This window comes from Hyperolius riggenbachi, chromosome 4 (genome assembly GCF_040937935.1).
Source record: "Hyperolius riggenbachi isolate aHypRig1 chromosome 4, aHypRig1.pri, whole genome shotgun sequence".
In the NCBI taxonomy this organism is placed as follows: domain Eukaryota; kingdom Metazoa; phylum Chordata; class Amphibia; order Anura; family Hyperoliidae; genus Hyperolius; species Hyperolius riggenbachi.
This window is the reverse complement of record NC_090649.1, coordinates 463,988,715-464,010,758: the sequence shown is the minus strand read 5'-3', so window position 1 is coordinate 464,010,758 and position 22,044 is coordinate 463,988,715. Positions and strand designations below refer to the sequence as shown.

Below are 22,044 nucleotides of genomic sequence, written 5' to 3'. Positions count from 1 at the left end.
GAGAGAGAGAGAGAGAGAGAGAGAGAGAGAGAGAGAGTGAGTGAGAGTGAATGAGAAAGTGAGTGTGTTAGTGAGTTTTTTTCACTGCTACCACATTACAATGTCAGTGAAATGCAGGGCACAGCAGGGATGAAGCATACCTTTGCACATGATCCCATCCCTCTGCTGAGCCTCAGCCTGCACGGACTGTGTTCTCCTTCCCTGTGTCACCCGACACCACAGTGCAGGAGAGAGAGGCATCTTCCCAGTTTTGTCACCGAACGGAACGCTGCTCTGATGAACTGGCCCAGCATGCACACAGCCAGCATCAGAGGGCAGAGGAATAGATTCAGCAGAAGCGACCATCTCCACTGCAAGCTACTGGCAGGATGTAACTTCCTGTGAGGAAAGGGAAATAGCGAGTGGCTCTGATGCTGACCGGGGACTGCTGGGATATGTGTTTCTGACAGGGACAGTGTTCCATCTACGTTGCAGGCTACCTCTTTACTGCCCCTGTGTGCCACCTGTACTCTTTGTACGCTGCCTGCTCTCCTCTGCAAAGGATCGCCTTATGCAGGCAGCCAGAGTGTGAGGGCCCCTGTGAGTCTCCGGGCCCACCTGCAGTTGAGGGGCCTGCAGGGGCTATTGTTACGCCCCTGCTTCCTGGGAATTGTAGTATTTCAAAAGCCAGCTTACTTACCATGGCTGGGAATTGAACCCAGGCTGGGCTGGGAATTGAACCCAGGTCTCAGTGTGTGGTAGGTATCTGAGGTATCTGACTTACCCCCTATACCACCAACCACACTACATGCTGAAGCCAGCCTAGCATGTACCATTATGATCAATCCAAGAGAAAAATGAGCTCTCTCTAAGGATTTGTACCCAAGCATGGCCTTGCCTTTTGTGTTCAACAGTTGTTCGAAGAGAACCCCAGATAGCCAGGTAGATTCATCTCTCTCTCTCTCTCTCTCTCTCTCTCTCTCTCTCTAGTAGGGATGGTCACCGCTTTCCGCTGAATTGTTTTTCCGGAATTTTTAGGCGGAAATTGGTCATTCCGTTCCATTTGGTCGGAATGGAATTGCTTTTTCAATCTGGCGGAATTCCGAAAATGCCTGTGAAATTCTGCCGGTATCCGTTGATGGTTTTAAGCTGAAAATTCAGTTCAATGGCATCAAGTCCTAGAGAGAGAGAGAGAGCTAATTTTTCTCTTGGATTGATCATAATGGTACATGCTAGCCTGGCTTCAGCATGTAGTGTGGTTGGTGGTATAGGGGTTAAGTCAGATACCTACCACACACTGAGACCTGGGTTCAATTCCCAGCCACGGTATGTAAGCTGGCTTTTGAAATACTACAAATCCTTAAGCATGCTACTTTTTCTCTTGGATTGATCATAATGGTACATGCTAGGCTAGCTTCAGCATGTAGTGTGGTTGGTTGTATAGGGGTTAAGTTAGATACCTACCACACACTGAGACCTGGGTTCAATTCCCAGCCACGGTATGAAGCTGGCTTTTGAAATACTACAATTCTCTGGAAGGTGACACCCTCCTCCCTCTGGTGACACCCTCCTCCCTCTCCCTCCTCCCTCTGGGAGGAGGGAGGAAGGAAAAAGGACTAAGTGAACAGTTAATAGGGACTATGGGCTACCATATAGGATAAACAAGGTCACTTTATCGATTTTTTAATTTTTCCGACGGAATCCGGAATTCCACGGAATTTCGTACAAAGCCGGCGGAATTTTCATAGCGACGGAATTTAACACTGACGGAATCCGTGATTTCCGGCGGAACGGAATTTGCTGGTTCCGATCATCCCTACTTTACATATCTGAAATGAAATCTCCACTTTTTTTTTAACTTTCCCTCTTAAAGAGAACCAGAGACGACGGAAAAAAGCTTTTATACATACTTGGGGCTTCCTCCAGCCCTATAAGCCTGGATCGCTCCCCTGCCGCCATCCTCCGCTGCCTCTGTCCACCGCTACCGGGTCCTGTACTTTCGGCCAGTCGAGCCAGTCGACGGAAGCGCAGTGCACTCCCTCCATACTGCGCAGGCACATGCGTAAGGATATGGAGGGAGTCCCTGCTCTTGCGTACAATTTGCCGCATCCGCCGGAAGTGACGGGACCCGGTATCGGCGATAGAGGCAGCGGAGGACGGCGGCGCTGGAGAGATCCAGGCTTATGGGGTTGGAGGAAGCCCCAGGTATGTATAACATATTTTTTCATTTTTTAAAGACTGTTCGTCTCTGGTTCCCTTTAACCACTACAGCCCACAGGCCATTTTACCCTTACTGCCAAAAGCCATTTTCATCTGTCAGCGCTCCTCCCATTCATTTGGCCATAACTTTATCACTGCTTCTCACACCTAAATGATCTATACCTTTTCTTTGCCATCAATTTGTCATGTTGTGGGATATGCTTATTTTCAGTAGTTACTTTATTTTCTATGCATCTTCTAGGGAAAAACAAGAAAAAAAATAAATAAAAAATACACTATTTCTCCAATTCCATCCCCATAGCTTTATAATAAGCAATGCTACTATAAATAAAACCCATCAATTTTATTTGCCCATTAGTGCCAGTTATCACAACATTCTGGGGTATTTTTGGGGGGTATTTTTGCATCCGGCCAATAATTACAAGCCCATATTACTAAAATAACAGTAATATACCTATGACATACATATTAAAAAAAGCTCAGTCCCTAAGGCAAAATGTTTTTTTTTTTTTTTTACAAGTGTTTGGTAACTAGGGGTGGGGGCTTTGGAAGGGGTTAGGGCCTGTCTCCACTTGTTAGTTTTCTGTACATTTTCTGTACAGGAAAACTGCAACCAATGCTAATCAATGGGCATGTTCACACTTGAATGCATTTTTCACATGCAGAAAAACTCCTGCAGAAAAACTGATGCACAGAAAAACGGATGAGTGGAGACAGACCCTTAATTTTATTAATTTATTGTATAAAAAAAATTATTGCAACTGTGTTTTTTTCTCCACTAGATGGCACTAGAAACACTATCCTGGGAAGGGTTCATTTTTTTTTAACTTATTATGAATGGACATGGCACAGTGATTGACTCAGGGAATACTTGTTCCCCTTCACTAAACGCCGCCGGGAATGTGAAGTGGTTAAAAAAAGTAATCATCATTATTTATTACACCACGTTTATAAAAGTGGCAAACGTGCAAAATCACAGTGCTGTGAAGAACCTAAAGCGGCGATCACAGAACCCGTTCCCTGGCATTACAAAATGGTGAACTGATTGTTCTCTAGTTACAGCCACCGAGACCTCGCGCACTTTTGAATTGGCTGGATGGATTTGCAATGCAATACAGGGTGCAATACCTCGGGACATCCGTGCATGGACAGCACTGACTGTAGGACCTGCTTATGTGCTGCGCAGCACTGTGTTCTAAAAAATGCACTGCTGCGTTTTGGTCCGCAGCACAGCCCTGCTCCATTCAGAGGTCAGATGTCCCATCCCGTTCACTCAACACAGGTGCTACACGCAGCAAAAGTGACAAAAGTCAAAGTGGTCATTTTTATGGGCCTGAAAATATGGCAACATTGCTCTGTTTGGAATACAATCTGCATAGAAATTCTCAACTTTGTGCAAGAGCAGTTACAGAACAGGAGTCCTTGTTGGTCATTTTAGCCTCACATACACATAGCCGGATTTGTACTTTTTACCGCCCAAGGCCCACTATCACTAGCTGCCCCCACACCGACAGCATCTTCTGCTCCAACACGCCAGAGATTAGATTGTAAGCTCCTCTGAGGACAGTTAGTGACATGATGGCAGGGATTACACTTTAAGCTCCTTTGAGGACAGTTAAGGTGCCCATACATTGAGCCAATTAGCGGCCGATCGATCGCAAATTGATTGACCAATTGATCAATTTGTGGCTAATTTCGCCAAATGCTGGAAAATCTAGGTCGATCTGTTGAGATTGCTTATCATTTTACATTGAACCTAATCTGATGGCAAAAAAATGCCATCAAATCGATTTTAAATAGATTTCATACTGCAATCTATTGGAAATCTTTTCTTAGTAAAAAATGTTCCTAAACACATCAGATAGATCAGAGATCTATCTGATGATCTATCTGCTGCTAATCTAACGAGTGTATGGCCACCTTTAGTGACATGATGGCAGGGATTACAGTTTAACCTCCTTGCCGGTCTAAAAAATCCGGCAAGGAGGCAGCGCCGCACTTTTTATTTATTTATTTTTTTAAAATCATGTAGCGAGCCCAGGGCTCGCTACATGATAGCCGCTGAGCGGCGGCATCCCCCCACCCACTCCGATCGCCTTCGGCGATCAGAGTATGCAGAAAATCCCGTTGAGAACGGGATTTCCTGCAGGGCTTCCCCGGTCGCCATGGCGACGGGGTGGGATGACGGGACATCACAGGGAATCCCGAACCGCCCCGCACTGATTAGCCAGGCTGCGCAGGGGTCTGGGGCGGGGGGTTGGGGGGGGGGCGGCTCGGCGCGGCGGGTAGCGTCGAATCGGCGGCGATCGCGTACTACACGCAGCTAGCAAAGTGCTAGCTGCGTGTAGGAAAAAAAATTATGCAAATCGGCCCAGCGGGGCCTGAGAAATCCTCCTGCGCAGGTTACCCCGAGCTGAGCTCGGGATAACCGGCAAGGAGGTTAAGGTCCTCTGAGGACAGTTAGTGACATGATGGCAGGGATTACATTATAAGCTCCTCTGAGGACAGTTAGTGACATGATGGCAGGAATTAGATTATAAATTCCTTGGCAAGGGGCACATTCGGTGAGTGACAGGCAGCTCAGAGATCACTGTAAGTGCCCATTAGTTCCCCCTTCATTCCCTGAGTGCCATTTCTGGCTGTTGGTAGCCGCCAACCCCTATAAGCAATCTCTGTAGCAGGACGAATGTTTGGCAGGCTAACTACTACTGCCACCCTGGTGCCCACAGCCCGCCCCTTGTTTCCTGCTGCCCAAGGCCAGGGCCTTTGTGGCTTTGCCTGAAATCCAGCCGTGCATATAGAATAACTAAGCGGGGGGCTGCAGGCTGTGACACACTGAAAATCTCTACTAGAAACACTAAGGAATGACTCTCTATTATGTGCACATGAAACGTATATGCAAGCAGAAAAAATAAAAGTATATGTAGTGTGTGTGTATACAGAGAGAGAGAGCGTATATAGCGGCAAGCTCTGGCCATGCACCACAGAATGCACACTTCCTCTGCTCAAGTACTGCGTTTCGTGCTAATTGCGTAAGTTATGGTACAATGCTGCAAGTAGTAACGGGAATATCGCCATGCACTGTCTTTGCACAGCAATGTTACCTCACTTTTGTGCATCAACTTCCTATGTGATTTTCCTATGTGACGTCAAACCCCTCCCCTTTATTGGAGAATCACAATCTGAACCTCGACAATCATACGTAAAATCACACAACAACGCACGAAAAATGTCATTTGTTAAAGGAAACCTGAGATGACATCAATGGCTGTAGAGTCGGTACGAAAATCATCCGACTCCAACTCTGACTCAGTTTATGAAACCGCTGACTCCAACTCTGACTCCAGGTACCCAAAATTGCTCCAACTCCGACTCCTCAACTCCGACTCCTTACTCTAATACTTAACAAGGCTGTGGATTTGGTACAAAGATCATCCGACTCCTCAGTTTATGAAACCACCGACTTCGACTCCAACTCCAGGTACCCAAAATTGCTCCGATACTCCGACTCCAACTCCGCTGCCACAGTCTTGATGACATCTCTCTGGGCCACTCTGGTCCCTCCCTGGATGACTTTGACAAAGTTGTGCTGCAGGAGTAGAATGTTTCCAGCCTCAGGAGTGCAACGGTGGCATGTGCGCCTGGGCCGCGCATGCACAAAAGAGCACGGATGGCCAGATCACCAGAGGTTATAACGATAGAATGAAGCGGCTGAAGAGGAGGGTGAGGAAGCCCACAGACCACATGGGGCTGAAGGAAGCCCTAGGTAAGCATAAATACAGCAGTATATATGTCTCAGGTACTCTTTAAGTTGATGCAAATCTCAATCACATTGTAGTGGGTTTGTGATCATAATTGCAATTTGCAGTGGCAAAGAGCTTTGAAGAATTAGGATTGCATTATTAAGAGACAGATGAAGCCAGTTAATTAAATTTCCCTGCCAGAATCAATTAGTTAATGAAAAATCAGTTTAGGGGAGGTTTACTGGCCAAAAGGACAGCTGCGATGGTCACTTGAGAGAAGCCCAACAGGTGCTGTTTGTTAGTCTTTGTTGTATTTTCTTTTATAAATTGACTCAGTGTTTGCAATGTATCCACAGGAGATCTGTACAGACCCCCAGTTCATTGAGGATGGAGCCACTCGGGGAGACATCTGCCAGGGGGCTCTGGGTAAGTAAAACACTGGGGGCCACCCTGCATCTCTTCAGTAGGGATGATCAACATGCAAATACTTACGAGGTTATGCAAATTTATGTACATTTTTATGCAAATATATGCAACTTGAAAATGGACCAATCAAGTTCCACCCAGGTTTAAACTGATTGGTCCATTTTAAAGCTGCACATATTTGCATAAATATTTACATAATTTTGCATATACTCGAAAATACTTGCATATTATTGATCATACCTACTCTTCAGGCTGGGAATGGGGTTTTTTTTAGCCTGCTTCACACTCTCCATCACACTGGTCTATGATTGGAGTTCTGGCTCATAAGGAACCACCTACTGCTCTCTGGAGCTCTCATCATGCTTTACTATGTAACAATAAGCATGACACCACTCTAGTAAATTCACACGCTGTTATACACTGGTGTCAGACAAGGCAACAGTTGAGATATTGGAGAAAAAGTTTAAAAACAACACTTTTTAATGACGACATGGAGAGGTTATAAGATTCCCTGGTTTAATTATTTCACGGGATTTTGAAAAAAATAATAATAATAAAGGAACATAGGATTCCTCTATGCGACTGCGAGATTTCTTATAGGGAACGGTATTAGTGGAATAACTTGTCCTGATTAGTCACAATGCAAACAGAGTAGAGTGAGGTGGAGATGAGTTGAGTTGTTTAATAAAGGTGTATATATGGCTATAGTTCAGATTAGCTGTTTTCTCGCAGATTAGTGACACAATAAGCGGCATGTAGCGTAACAATGCATGGACCCACAGGGGTGGCATTACACAGCCTGGCACTGGTACAGCTTAAGGACTTATGTCTTTGGAGAAGCTCCACTTGTCATGCTCATAGCATAAGTATTTCTGATGTAATATGTTTAGTCCTATCACTGGGGCAGGATTCTGCCCACACTGGCAGCACAGTCCACAGAGGTTAATAGGGTGGCATGATTAAAAGATTAAAAACTGTCTTCTTGTGGCAGAAAATACAGGTTTTGTTGTTTAACCACACCTCCTCCTGAAAAACTGCCATGGCAGTTCTCTGCCTTTGCAAAAGCTTCTAATGCCTGCCTGGTACATACAATGAGATTTTCTGGCAGATGTACTTCCGGATCGATTGTTTTCAACATGTCCAATCTGATTTCCGATATTTTCCAATTGGAGAAGCGATCAAAAATCAGATCGGACATGTTTGAAATAATTATCCGGCACTAAACTTGCCAGAAAATTCCACCGTGTGTACCTAGCTTAAAGTGTATCTGTCAAGCATAAAATCAAAAATCAAGCCTTTATTTTTATCTGGTAAACAAGTGAAAAGGATGGTAACGAGGAAATCCAAAAGTTAAAAATCCCTCTTAAAGAGACACTTAAGCCAGAAAAAAAATGAGTTTTACTCACCTGGGGCTTCTACCAGCCCCCTGCAGCAGTCCTGTGCCCTCGCAGCCACTCACTAATCCTCTGGTCCCCCGCTGCCAGCTAGTTTCGTTTCCCCCCCAACCTTGTGAATGGGAGGACACACACAAATCATAACCCGACCAGGTACAAATTCACGCATACATGTAATTACGGCACCCTTTTTCATCCAATCCAATTATAAATATTGAATCGGATGGACACCAGATAATCTCTGGGCACCTTCATGCCCTGACTTTATGCCAAATATTTGTGATTCTTATGTCTGTACGTGGATCTTGTCTACTCTATTTATATGGACTTGTAAATAATGCTAAATGAAAGGTTTGCTGAAACCCAAAACGGACTGGCCCAGTTGTAGTATTTATTCATCGTATTGTCGGCACAATTCCTGGGGTGCAGAGTAGCGGCAGGAGCTTCATACTTTACTTATACTGGCTTTAGAACTCTCAGTACACAAACATTCCGCAGTGCTGCACCTGGCAGGATTAAAGACGTCCCCACCTGTGATACATTTATGAATGTGAATGTAAAGCAATTTTATTCAGAAGGTTATTCTTCTCACTACAGTTCCTCTTTAATGTTGTTATTGTATAACATTTTTACATGTAAGGAAAAGACATATGTAACCCCTTTGCGTGTCCCACAGGTGACTGCTGGCTTCTGGCTGCCATCGCCTGCCTTACACTGGATCAGAACCTGCTGGCTCGGGTTTTACCGGAGAATCAGAGTTTCCAGAAGGACTATGCTGGGATCTTCCACTTCCGAGTAAGCTAATAGTATTGTGTCTAGGGATGGTCGGTAAATTTCCATGGAATATCGATTTCTGATTGGAAATGGGCTTACCGCAGCGGTAATTGGAAAATCACACCGGAAATCGGATTTGCGAAGAAACGCTGCATTGCTGCAACTCAGTAATTTTAGCCTAATGACTGAACTTGGACGCATTGGACCAATCAGAGAATGCTGAATTTTTCAGTGAAAATCAAATTACTGTGGAAATTTTAGACCAATTACAGACTCTGATGGAACCGAGTATTTCTGAGTTTAACTTACCTAGGTGTTCCACCAGCCCCCTGCAGGCCCTGTGTCCGGGCCGACACAGAACAATTCTCCGATCCCACAATCAGCTGAGTTTTGTTTTTGGCGACTTAGCCAGTCGATGGCCACTGCCCCTGAGCAACCCTGGCCACATCAGAATCAGAATCAGAATCAGCTTTATTCGCCAAGTACGTCGACTGACGCACCCGGGATTTTTTGTGGTACACACGGCAGGAGTATACAGATACAGATTTTATACAGATCAGTTCACACAGATCGATATACAGATACATATTTTATACAGATCAGTTTCACACAGATGGGAGAAGGAGCTAAAAAAGACTGCAAACAAACAGATTACAAGGGGGGGGTAAACATAGTTGGGCAGTAGTGCAGCGTCAGTGCACGGCTAGGGGGACTTTGCAAGTGTGGTAGCTCGAGTTCAGTAGGAGAACAGCTTGGGGAAAGAAAGTGTTCAAATGTCTGGTGATCTTGGTGAGGATCGATCTGTAGCGGCGTCCCAAAGGCAGACGGTCGAAGTATCGGTTGCCAGGGTGAGTAGGGTCGTTCAGTATTCTGTTTGCCCTAGACCACAGTCTGGAGGTATGTAGGAGATTCAGAGGTGGGAGGGGGGACCCGATGATCCTCTCAGCGGCATTGATTACTTTCTGGAGCTTATGTCTGTCGCTCGCAGTAGCGCCTGCGTACCATGATCACGCTCTTGTCACCGGGATCGTCCTGGGCATGTGCAGCATAAGGTTTACTTGTACTACACATGCACAGGACACTCAAAGTTGCGGGAGCGCGATCGAGTATGTGCGTGGCCAGGGCTTTGCAGGTGCAGTGGCCATCCACTTGGCTGAGTCACCAAAAACGAAACTCAGTCGCTGCGGGGGACCGGAGGATCATTCTGTGACAGCGCAGGCACAGAGCCTGCAGGGGGCTGGTTGAAGTCCCAGGTAAGTTCAACTCTTTTCTTTAAGTTCAGTTTAGGTTCCTTTTAAGCAGTTAATAGAAAATACCCCGTATGTGCTATAATCGCCAAATTTGCTGAGTATGTTAGAAAGAATAGAGAGACAAAAAAAATTCTATTCAAAAAGTTTTTATAGATTTTGTGAAAATCGATATTAAATTTATTAAGGAAAAGTGGCTTTTAAATGTGGGTAAATGACAGATAGCATAGCCTTATCCATAGGAATTACATCTTTACATATGTTCCCGGCAAAATCAGTGGATTAGCTGCCCTGGTTTCCTGTTTGATCAGTACACTACGGCACAAAACTTTCCAAATTCCGCACATTTTTTTTACACACTTTTAACAGCACCTCCCACTCTCAGCATATAATTTAGTACACTTTGCACATCCTTTTCAGAACTCATTATTCCTTTCTCACACTCTGATCTTTAATTCCCACACTCTGATCTTCTGTTTACTAATGCTTATTGAAAGGTCAAAAACATACACATTAGAAAATAGTTTTAGAATAAACAGTGTTTGAACAATATAATAAAAAGTAACATACATGTCAAACATGACATAACATAACAAACAAAACACCTGATACATTGACAAGCACCATCAAAAACATATACAGGTAATCCAAAATCAATTATATACTGGAATGTGCAAAAGAGGCCTCAAAATATATGAACCAAAACCATGAACAGAAAGGCCATAAACTCACACCAGACCATATAGAATATAACATTAATTTATTTATTGTATCAATTCCATATTAAAAGCAATCAAAATCAGAAACATACTAAGCGGTGGAAAACATGAAATCATTATTTTCAATAAAATCGTCAAATGACAGGGCATCATCAATAATCACCTAATAGTATAATAAGCTGGTATAATGACACAAGGAAAGTAATAAAGGGGCGTATTCAGACCCTCTCATATACAGTAGTTACAGTAAAGTGCAAGTGCAGATAGCCACCATGTCAAAAACACATAATATGACAAGTATTCTGTATTGTTATGAGCAATAGTGAAAACAAGGATAACCGCTCCAGTGAACACCAGCACCACATAAATAACCAACTAAAGAACCAATATGACAAAAGAAATAAACACAGCCAGCCACCAACAGTAAAAGTAAATAACAGTGCATAAGAATCAGACCACTGTTCAAAATAACACGTGGTCACCTGCTGATGGTGGCACACACCTATTTGGTAAGGGGCACTCTTTTCCTCCTCTCAGACCACACTTATTTTCCTTATTGAGCACATGCTGCTAAGTGTTATTCTGAGCAGTGGTCTGATTCTTATGCACTGTTTACTTTTGCTGGTGGGGGCTGTGGATGCACTTGTGGTGTGTCCCTTTCCTTTTTCAGAGTGTGGGAAATGAAATGCAGAGTGTGGGAAACTATGTGCTAAATGTGTAAAAATGATGTGCTAACAGGGGAAAATGATGTGAAAAGTGTGGGGTTACAAAAGTGTGAGGAGGAAATTGTAGGAAGAAGTGTGAAATGTGAGGTAGATGCCCTTTAGAATGTGGGGTAAGTGTACAAAGTGTGTGCTATAGAAGGTCAGAGTGTGGGAAATGAATGCAGAGTGTGAGAAAAGATGTACAAAGTGTGTAAAAATATGTGTTGACAGTAGGAATTGATGTTATGTGTGTGGGAAAAATGTGTAGTGTGTGGAAATGTTGTGCAGCAGTGTACTGACCCAACAGGAAGCCATGCAGAAAGTCCACTGCTTTTGCTGGGGGTATATGTAGATGCAGATCTTTACCATACCTAGAAAATTTTCTAATTATGGCATACTAGCCGACCCGCAGCGTAGCATACGCCGCATAAGGGGGTAGAGGGCAGGAAGGGGGTATTGGGCACAGTGGCGGGGAGGGGGGTCGGACCCCCCCTCAACTGGGTCCCCCATGTGTGCTCCCCCTCCAGCTTAAGCTCAGCAGGAACCCCCCCTCCCTCACCTGGGTCCCCCATGTGCACTCCCCCTCCAGCTTAAGCTCAGCAGGAACCCCCCCTTCCTCACCTGGGTCCCCCATGTGCGCTCCCCCTCCTGCTTAAGCTCAGCAGGACCACCCTCCCTCACCTGGGTCCCCCATGTGCGCTCCCCCTCCTGCTTAAGCTCAGCAGGACCCCCCTCCCTCACCTGGGTCCCCCATGTGCACTCCCCCTCCAGCTTAAGCTCAGCAGGAACCCCCCCCCCTCACCTGGGTCCCCCATGTGCATTCTCCGTGCAGCTTAAGCTCAGCAGGAACCCCCCTGCCTCACCTGTGTCCCCCATGTGCGCTCTCCTCCTGCTTAAGCACAGTAGCAGCCGCCACTATTAGTAAGAGGCAGCGGGCGGGGATGCCTCACCTCTTCCGTGTTCCAGCATGCGATCCACTGTTGTCACTTCCTGCAATGCTCCCCACTGTATTGGTGTAATTTGCCTTTTTAAAACAGAAGGAAATCTGCAATAATTCAACTATAAGTGAACATTTTTAAATATGCAAATTATCCCTTTTCAACCTTAGTAATCCAAGCAAGCATCCAGAACCACTGGTGTATAACAAGCTTATAGCTTTAAATTTTACACAGCTATATCAAACCCACATGTGACAGCCTGTTTCAGACTTTTGGTCCTCATCAGTACATAGGAGAGATTGATATGGCAGTATGAGATGGGGCTTGGACCAGTACAACAGAGTAACCAAGCAGCTCAGGGTGACCCAAACCACTCTGAATGTATAGGGGGATAAAAGGAACCAAAAAGACCTACTAAAAAAAATCAAAGCTTGGTGTAATTTGGCTTCTTAAAACAGAAGAAAATCTGCAATAATTCAGCTATAAGTGAACATTTGTGGTTACCCACAATGCACCGCTACTAAATATGCAAACTATTCCTTTTCACTCTTGGTAAGTCAAGCAAGCCTATGGGCCTGATTCACAAAGTGGTGCAAACTGTTTAGCACGGTTGTGCTAAACAGTTAGCACGCGAAGTGCAGTTCGCGGACTTTTGTGCGCACAAAGTGCCGCGATTTGCATGATTGCGGTCTTTTGCGCGCGCAATTTGCCACAAATCGCGGTACTTTACACACGCAAAAGTCCGCGATTGCGGTCTTTTGCACGATTCACAGCACTTTCCACGCACAAAAGTCCACAAATGGCACTTCACGTGCTAATTGTTTAGCACACTAATGCTTAACAGTTTGCACCATTTTGTGAATCAGGCCCTATAGCTTTAAATTTTACACAGTCATATCAAACCCACATGTGACAGCCTATTTCAGACTTTTAGTCCTCATCAGTTCACAGCAGAGATTGATATGGCTGTCTGAGATAGGGCTTGGACCAGTACAACAGAGTAACCAAGCAGCTCAGGGTGACCCAAATTACTAAGCATGTATAGGGGGATAAAAGGGACCAAAAAGCCCTCCTACTAAAAAAAGCAAAGCTTGGTGTAATTTTCCTTCTTAAAATAGAAGCAAATCTGCAATAATTCAGCTATAAGTGAACATTTGTGGTTACCCACAATGCACTGCTACTGAATATGCAAATTATCTCTTTGCCCTTGGTTTGATATGACACTACTTCTTCTTGCTTGGACCAGCCCCTTCTTCTTGCTTGGACCGGCCCTGGGGGCAGGGCGCTACTTCTTCTTCTTGCTTGAAGGTTGAGGCACTTACTCAATTATATATATAGATTCCCCCTCCAGGCCGCCATGGATAGTGGGGGAATGATATAATTCAGCTTCCAGCGATTGCTGGAGGTCGAATTATTGTGTTTTTTAAGCAACTTCGGCTCCGTCTTCTGACGGCGCTGACGTTACTCACTGAGCACCGCTATAAACTGATTCCCATTACAGTCTATGGCGGCACTCGCTGCGCCCAAATCTAGCAGTGCTGAAAAGCACTGCTCCACGACCGCTTTGCAGTATTGGTTTTTTGACCCTGCATAGTTTGACATGCGAAAGCAAATGCATATTTGCATGAGCATTGCCTCATGAATAGTCAATTAGGCCAGATTTGCAAAGCCAGACTAGGGTTAAGCCTCCTTTCCACAGACTGTTGATAGGCAGTGAAATGCCTCTCAAACTCTCTCAACTGCTCACTGCTGCCTAGTAACTGCTTGTTGCTGCCTGATAACTGCTTGTTGCTGCCTGATAACTGCTTGTTGCTGCCTGATAACTGCTTGTTGCTGCCTGATAACTGCTTGTTGCTGCCTGATAACTTCTTACCTGTGCCTGGTAACTGCTTGCTGAGCACACAGCTCAACAGTCCGTGGAAAGGAGGCATCAAACTTGGTCTTTGAGCACGTATAAATTTTCTCATGCAAAGTACTTCTTCTTCTTGCTGGAAGGTTGAGGCCATTATTCAATTATGAATAGCCAATTAGGCCAGATTTGCAAACCCAGACTTGCTAGGGTTAGGCCTCCTTTCCACCGACTGTTGATAGGCAGTGAAATGCCTCTCAAACTCTCTCAACTGCTCACTGCTGCCTAGTAACTGCTCACTGCTGCCTAGTAACTGCTTGTTGCTGCCTGATAACTGCTTGTTGCTGCCTGATAACTGCTTGTTGCTGCCTGATAACTGCTTGTTGCTGCCTGATAACTGCTTGTTGCTGCCTGATAACTTCTTACCTGTGCCTGGTAACTGCTTGCTGAGCACACAGCTCAACAGTCCGTGGAAAGGAGGCCTCAAACTTGGTCTTTGAGCACGCATAAATTTTCTCATGCAAAGTACTTCTTCTTCTTGCTGGACGGTTGAGGCACTTAGGCCTGGTGCACACCAAAAACCGCTAGCAGATCCGCAAAATGCTAGCAGATTTTGAAACGCTTTTTCTTCTTTTTCTGTAGCGTTTCAGCTAGCATTTTGCGGTTTTGTGAAGCGTTTTTGGTGTAGTAGATTTCATGTATTGTTACAGTAAAACTGTTACTGAACAGCTACTGTAACAAAAAACGCCTGGCAAAGCGCTCTGAAGTGTCGTTTTTCAGAGCGGTTTGCGTTTTTCCTATACTTAACATTAAGGCAGAAACGCATCCGCAATCTAAAATCTGCAACAGCCCGGGAGTATCCGTTTCTGCAAAACGCCTCCCGCTCTGGTGTGCACCAGCCCATTGAAATACATTACCCTAGCAGATCCGCACCCGCAAGCGGATCGCAAACCGCAGCAGAACCGCTCTGGTGTGCACTAGGCCTCAGGGCTGGTGCACACCAAAACCCGCTAGCAGATCCGCAAAACGCTAGCAGATTTTTAAACGCTTTTTTTTATTTTTATGAGGCGTTTTGCTAGCGTTTTGCGGATTGCTGCTGCGGTTTTCAGTATAGTAGATTTCATATATTGTTACAGTAAAGCTGTTACTGAACAGCTTCTGTAACAAAAACGCCTGCAAAACCGCTCTGAACAGGCGTTTTTCAGAGCGGTTTGCGTTTTTCCTATACTTAACATTGAGGCAGAAACGCATCCGAAATCCAAAAAATGCCTCACCCAGGCATTTTTCGTTTCTGCAAAACGCCTGCCGCTCTAGTGTGCACCACCCCATTGAGATACATTGACCAAGCAGATCCGCAGCCGCAAGCGGATCTGAAAACGCCCAAAAAGCCGCTCGGTGTGCACCAGCCCTTAGGGCCTGTTTCCACTACACGCAGATTCTGCATGCAGAAAACTGACTCCAATGAATGCCTATGGGAAATCTGCATCAGAAAAATTGCATTCAGTGGAAACAGGCCCATAGGCATTCATTGGAGTCAGTTTTCTGCATGCAGAATCTGCGTGTAGTGGAAACAGGCCCTACTGAATTATATATATAGATACGGGTGTGTGTGTTTCTATTAACCACTAAGTCGGGGCTATTGATTGAAACACAATTCACAAAACTGTTTTGTCAAAAATTCGTAAAACCACTGAAAGTTCAAGGAAATTTTTGCAAACATGTCAGACAAATTATTGTATTATTTAACATGTTTTTTTCTTTCAAAAGCAATATTCTCAAGAAACAAGGTCTTTTTGAGTTTTTTTTAACATGTTCCTACTAGCCATTACTAGCAATGTAAAATTGAAGAATTGCGTAAAATTACTAGGTGAAATTTGGAATCCCGATGCAGCTGGCTGAGTTCCTTCAAGTACATGTAACAAGCTTTCCTGTCCTCAGATAGTGACCCCCACCCCTCTTACATGTGAGGAAGCACTCCATTGCCTTCTCTATGCCCAGCACAGCCCCCAGTGCCACATGTGTACACACCTGCAATGATGTTGTTGGGAGTATAACACTGGGGAATGGCTGGCACTGCCAGGCTTTTGTAATACTGTCTGCACCAGTGATGCTCGCAAATTTTTGCCAGTCATTTTTGCATTGAAAATGGCATTTTCAATTTTGAGAAAACGTTTGAGAAAACACATTGTATTTTCGCAATACAGTGAAAATTCGTGAAGCTGCAAAAAAAATTAAGAATCTATTTTTACAGTGAAAATGCAAAAAAATAGTTTATTTTAGTGTGAAAAATTACAAACTTATTACAATTTGATTTTCAATGGCATGTTCACTGGAAAGTCGAATTTAACATTATTTTCGCGAAAAAAATATTGATATTTTCGCTCATCACTCGTGATGAAACTGACTAACATAGAGCAAACCCATTCCACAAAATAATGGATTTTTTAATGAATGCTTTGTAGGGCAATCACCCATAGCAGCGGCAGCTTGGCTCAGAATTTTTCAGAATGATTGCTGTTGGGGAGATAGAGGAGGAATCAGGTCCATATTTAGGAAGGAGAATGTTTCCCAATCTTAAATATATGGTTCCCAATTCAGCCACACATAGGTCAGATATAGAAAAAAGATGGTTCTGTTTCCTCACTCTATACCAGGGGTGTCAAACTCAAATACAGGCTGGGGTCAAGTCACAGACCAACCTCAATGTCTAGTGGCCAACTCCCTCCCTTATAAAAATGCCTAATGCCTCCCCTTCCCCTATACAATTCCCTGATGTCTAGTGGCCCGCTGCTTCCCCTGTACAGTTCCCTGGTGTCTAGTGCCCACAATTCTTTGGTTTCTTGTGGTTCTCCCCTCCCCTAAACAGATCCCTGGTGTCTAGTGCCCCCTACACAGTTTCCTGGTGTCTAGTGATCCCCTTCCCATACACAGTTCCCTGGTGTCTAGTACTCTCCCTCCCCTATATGACTTACCCGGTGATCTAAGGATTAACCTCCAATATAGCTTCCCTGGTGGTCTAGAGTGGGCCAAACATACTGCAAAGTGGGAAAATTCCATTCGGGGAAATTTGATGGCACAGTGGGCAGTGGCGTAGCAATAGGGGGTGCAGAGGTAGCGCCCGCATCGGGGCCCTTGGGCCAGAGAGGCCCCAAGGGGCCCACCCTCAACCACAGTATTAGCTCTTTAATGGTCCTGTGCTGGTAATAATCACTTATATAGATGCTTTGAATAGTAGTAGTTATTAACAAACTATTCCCCATCCCCATTTTGCCCCTCTGACACTTTGGTTGTCCTTGGTAGGTTTTGGTGCGCAGTATCAATTGTTATATATAGAATGATTGGGGGGCCCCAATGTAAAACTTGCACCAGGGCCCACAGCTTCTTAGCTACGCCACTGACCGTGGGCTAGATTTGGCCAGTGGGCCAGAGTTTGACATGTATGCTCTATACTTACAAGCACTACTATTACCATGCAATTATAATTAATTTCCAATTGAGGACAGTAGTATCCTTCACTTCAGTCCCTAAACAGGAAGCAATCTGTGCACTGGAAATCAGTTCCTCCACAAACATGCAGTAACACTATGCACAATGTCTTCTCTCTCGCTCTCAGTTCTGGCAATATGGCGAGTGGGTGGATGTGGTGGTAGATGACCGCCTGCCTACCAAGAATGGACGCCTCCTCTTTGTACACTCTGCAGAGGGGAATGAATTCTGGAGCGCTCTAATGGAAAAGGCCTATGCCAAGTAAGTTCCTGAAGTTTTATACAGTCCTTGGTTGAGTCTGGTTATTCTCCTGCTTCTCCTCAAAAACCACAACCTGGTATTTCATTGCTGTCTTGTTGCTCTTCACCTTTGTCGAGTATATTTTTTGGCCTGCAGGTGTCACTGTTGCTTTATCCGAAGACATAACATCAAAAGTTGTTTAGGTGATACCTTTAATGACTAACTGCACAAGATTCCTTTTGTACAGTTAGTCATTAAAGGTATCAACTAAACAACTTTTGTTGTTATGTCTTCGGATTCTCTCCATGACTAATACCGGTATTACCGGACCACACGCAACTGTTGCTTTAGTCGTCTGATGAACTTTGTAGAACTTGCATTCTGTAGTTCGGCAGTGTAACAGCGACATCTTGTGGTTGAAAGTAATATGGCACTTCAGTTATGGACTGTTGATTTTGTTCCAACAGACTGAATGGATCATATGAGGCTCTAACAGGTGGAAACTCAATTGAAGGGTTTGAAGACTTTACAGGGGGCATTTCAGAGGTGTATGATTTACGGAAAGCACCTGCCGATCTCTACCAGATTGTCCAGAAAGCTCTGAAAGCAGAATCGCTGCTCGGGTGCTCCATCGATGTAAGATCTTATTTTTGGAAGGTTATTAAGATTTTGTCTCCCCCCCCAAAAAAAAAAAAAAACTGTCACGATTGGTAAAACATATACAAATACTACTGAATGAAGAAATATTATGCTGTCTGTGTCCCCATTGTAGAGATTTTATCTCACTTCCTCTTTTGGATCATGTGACCTGTACAGGAAGTGATGGCAGACAGTTAGACTTTAGGCTCTTCAGATCACTCCATATCTCATGTTCTGCTCTGATCTTGTATTCCAATACACACTAAGCTGATTTCAGTGACTTAACAGTTGTCTTTCTCACTTATAACCACCACAGGCATGGCTACAAGACTTCTCCCAGGATGCTCCTGCTCAGTGGCATGCCTTTCCTCATAGCTCCCAACTGTCCCATGAACTGTCCCTTTTTCGGAGGGACAGTCCCTCTTTGGGAGCCCTGTCCCCATGAACTGTCCCTCTTTCAGGACTTTGTCCCTCTTTCTATGTAAATATATATATTTCTCTACTGAAAAAGTATGTTTGATTGACTCTAAACTTTATTCCCATCCTTTAAATTGATATATTACTAATTTTAAAATGTTAAAATGAAGTAAAATAAACCTGGATAGAAAGGACCAGTGTTGTTTGAATTATAAAACAACATATTTTTCTCATTACATTTTTATCGTATGCGTGACTAGGGGTGTGACGGCCAGGGTGTGATCAGGGGCGTGGCTTAAGTGTCCCTCTTTCTCATCTCAAAAAGTTGGGAGGTATGCTTTCCTTATTATCCTAAGCATTTGCTAATGACTAATTCACGTCAGCTATGTACTTAGGCATCTCTCTTATCTACAACACCCGGGCCCATCTGTAATTCACTTTGGCTATCATTCATGAAAGTGCTGTCGGTATGGAGAATCAGTGCGGGAAAACACAGCTGGCGGTGTTTTAGACTTCTGGCTGCTGATTCGTAAAAAAGTATCCATGTGCGGAAGCAGTGCGGAGATTTCCCGAACTAGGCTGGCGGTAGGCAGGAGGCTTGCGGAGACACGGAAGCTGCCGAGTTGATACATTTCTCCATGTTCCGCTCTGCTGCAGCTGCCTGGGAGGTCTGTGTGTCTCCATTCACTTACATTAGTATCGCCACATCAGAGGGAGCGGTACTTGCCGACCTCACACCGCTTGCAGTGATCTTTATGAATTAACATTTTGCTACATTTTTTACAACAATCACCGCACAAGGCGGTGATTTATCACTCTGCTCGGTAATGTCAGCTTTTGATGCGGAAAGGGCTTTTAAGAATGCAGATTTTGCTACGTGTGCAGGAAAGTCAGCTGTTTTAAGCATTTCCGCATGCGGAAATGCTTTAGGAATGATAGCCATTTTCTCCTGAGTTTTCTCCTAGGAGATAATTTTTGATCTTCAATTTAAATTAACTTTTTAGCACTTTGCAATGGAAATTGTATCAAAAAGTAGGTTAAAATGTACTGTCAAAATTATTTTGAGTGTTTGTTTCTTTGCTGGTGGAGTAAAGGGCATTTTACAAGTTGTAAGAACATCACCTAGGAAAAAACTCAGGTGAAAAAAACTCAGGTGAAAAAGTGAATTGCATACGGGACCCTATGTTTTCCAGCTTCTTTTCTTGTAAGGCTGTATCTTGTGTTCTCTCATCTCTAAAGGTGGCCACACACCATACAATTTTTTAAATATCTGTTCAATTTAAAAATTACAATACATTTTTCTGGCTGATTGTAACATTTCAAAAATATGACCAATGTACCACACACCTATGTTCAATTTGTCCCCAATTATGATAAAAATTATTGGAAACTCTGAGAAAATTGCTTGGGTGGGTAAATGAACAATCCAACACACACCATACAATCTTTAGAGGAATTGAAGAAAAATATCTGGCATTCCGAATAGATAAAAATCGAAAAAAACGGGAAATCCGATCGGATTTTTCGGTTGAATGAAAAAAAGCATTAGATTTTTTTCGGGAGATCCGATAGTTTTTATCGAATTGTTTAATCGAAATGTCGGATAATTTTATTGTATCGTGTATGGCCACCTTTATGCTAGGTACACACAATACAATTCCCTCCTACTGTATCCTCTGTCCCCTCACCTCTTACACGGTAAGTTTGCTGGGACATGGGACATTGATGTGCACAATCAATTATGAACGATTATAAAAACATTGGATTTTCATCTAACCAAATTTGGGATTTTCTTGTTGGTTGTGATAGATAGGAAGCAAAGATTTGTTCGTTAATGGTGTAGTGAACAAATTTGCTTCCGATCAGAATTATCTGCTCGCTCAAACAATTTTTCGTTAGAAATTGGATCGTTAGTGGCCGCCTTAAGCCTGATGGGGCAGGCCCTCTCCTCCTACTGTATCCTTTGTTACCCCACCTCTTAGATTGTAAAGGTGGCCACTAATGGTCCAATTTCTAGCGAAAAATCATTTGAGCGATCAGAAATTCTGATGGGAAGAAAAATCGTTCACTACACCATCAACGAACCAATCTTTACTTTCTTATCTATCACAACCAACAGGAAAATCCAAATTTTGGTTTGACAAAAATCCAATTGGACGACTATTTTTATAATCGTTTGTAATCGATTGTGCCCATCAACTGAGATTATTTATAACCAATCCGATCAGAATTTCTGATCGCGCAAACGATTTTTTTGCTAGAAATTGGACTGTTAGTGGCGACCTTTATTCTGATGGGGAAAGGTCCTCTTTCCCGCGTCTGTATCCTATGTTCTCTCATCTCTTAGACTGTAAATTTGATGGGACAGGTCCTCTTCTCTCCTACTCTACCCTGTGTTCCTTCTGTTTTAGATTCATACCTCCCAACTTTTTCAGATGAGAAAGAGGAACACTTTAAGACACGCCCCTGCCACACCTCAAATCTCACACCTAGTCACGCATACCACTAAAAAATCATTGCAAAAGATGCCATTTTAGAATTCAAACCACACTGGTCCTTTCTGTCATCACTAGTTTTTCTTCATATTAACATTTGAAATCAAGAAATATATAAATTTAAAGGAATAAAGTTTGGAGCCATTTAAAGGATATGCGAGGCGACTTCCTTTAACCCCCTTCGGCGATCGAAGTAGGTAGGGGGATGCCGCTTGTCAGCGGCTATCATGTAGCGAGCCCTGGGCTCGCTACATGATTTAAAAAAAAAAAAAAAATTAAAGTGCTGCGCCGCCCCCTTGCCGTCAGAATTGGAACGGTAAGTTCCAATTCTGACGGCAAGGGGGCGGCGCAGCACTTTAGAACATTTTTTTTTAAATCATGTAGCGAGCCCAGGGCTCGCTACATGATAGCCGCTGACAAGCGGCATCTCCCTACCTACTTCGATCGCCGCCGGCGATCTTTGCAAGTAGGAAAGCCCGTTCAGAACGGGATTTCCTGCTGGGCTTCCCCCATCGCCACGGTCATGGACGTCGGGATGTCAGAGGGAATCCCGATCCACCCCTCAGCGCTGCCTAGCACTGATTGGCCAGGCTGCGCAAGGGGTCTGGAGGGGAGGGTGGCGGCGTGGCGGGTAGCGGCGAATCGGCGGCGATCGAAATATGCACGCAGCTAGCAAAGTGCTAGCTGCATGCAATGAAAAAAAAATTATGCAAATCGGCCCAGCGGGGCCTGAGAAATCCTCCTGCGCAGGTTACCCCGAGCTGAGCTCGGGAT

General features: G+C 44.2%; 1 protein-coding gene across 1 annotated transcript in view; it reads left to right on the top strand.

Moving 5' to 3' along the window:
* Window positions 1-22,044, top strand: part of LOC137504429 (calpain-8-like) — a 128,404-nt gene that overhangs the window by 71,429 nt on the left and 34,931 nt on the right. The window contains exons 3-6 of the mRNA XM_068232840.1: window positions 6,299-6,368; window positions 8,439-8,557; window positions 17,607-17,740; window positions 18,187-18,355. Coding sequence (XP_068088941.1) covers window positions 6,299-6,368; window positions 8,439-8,557; window positions 17,607-17,740; window positions 18,187-18,355 — 492 coding nt within the window. The remainder of the gene's footprint in view (window positions 1-6,298; window positions 6,369-8,438; window positions 8,558-17,606; window positions 17,741-18,186; window positions 18,356-22,044) is intronic.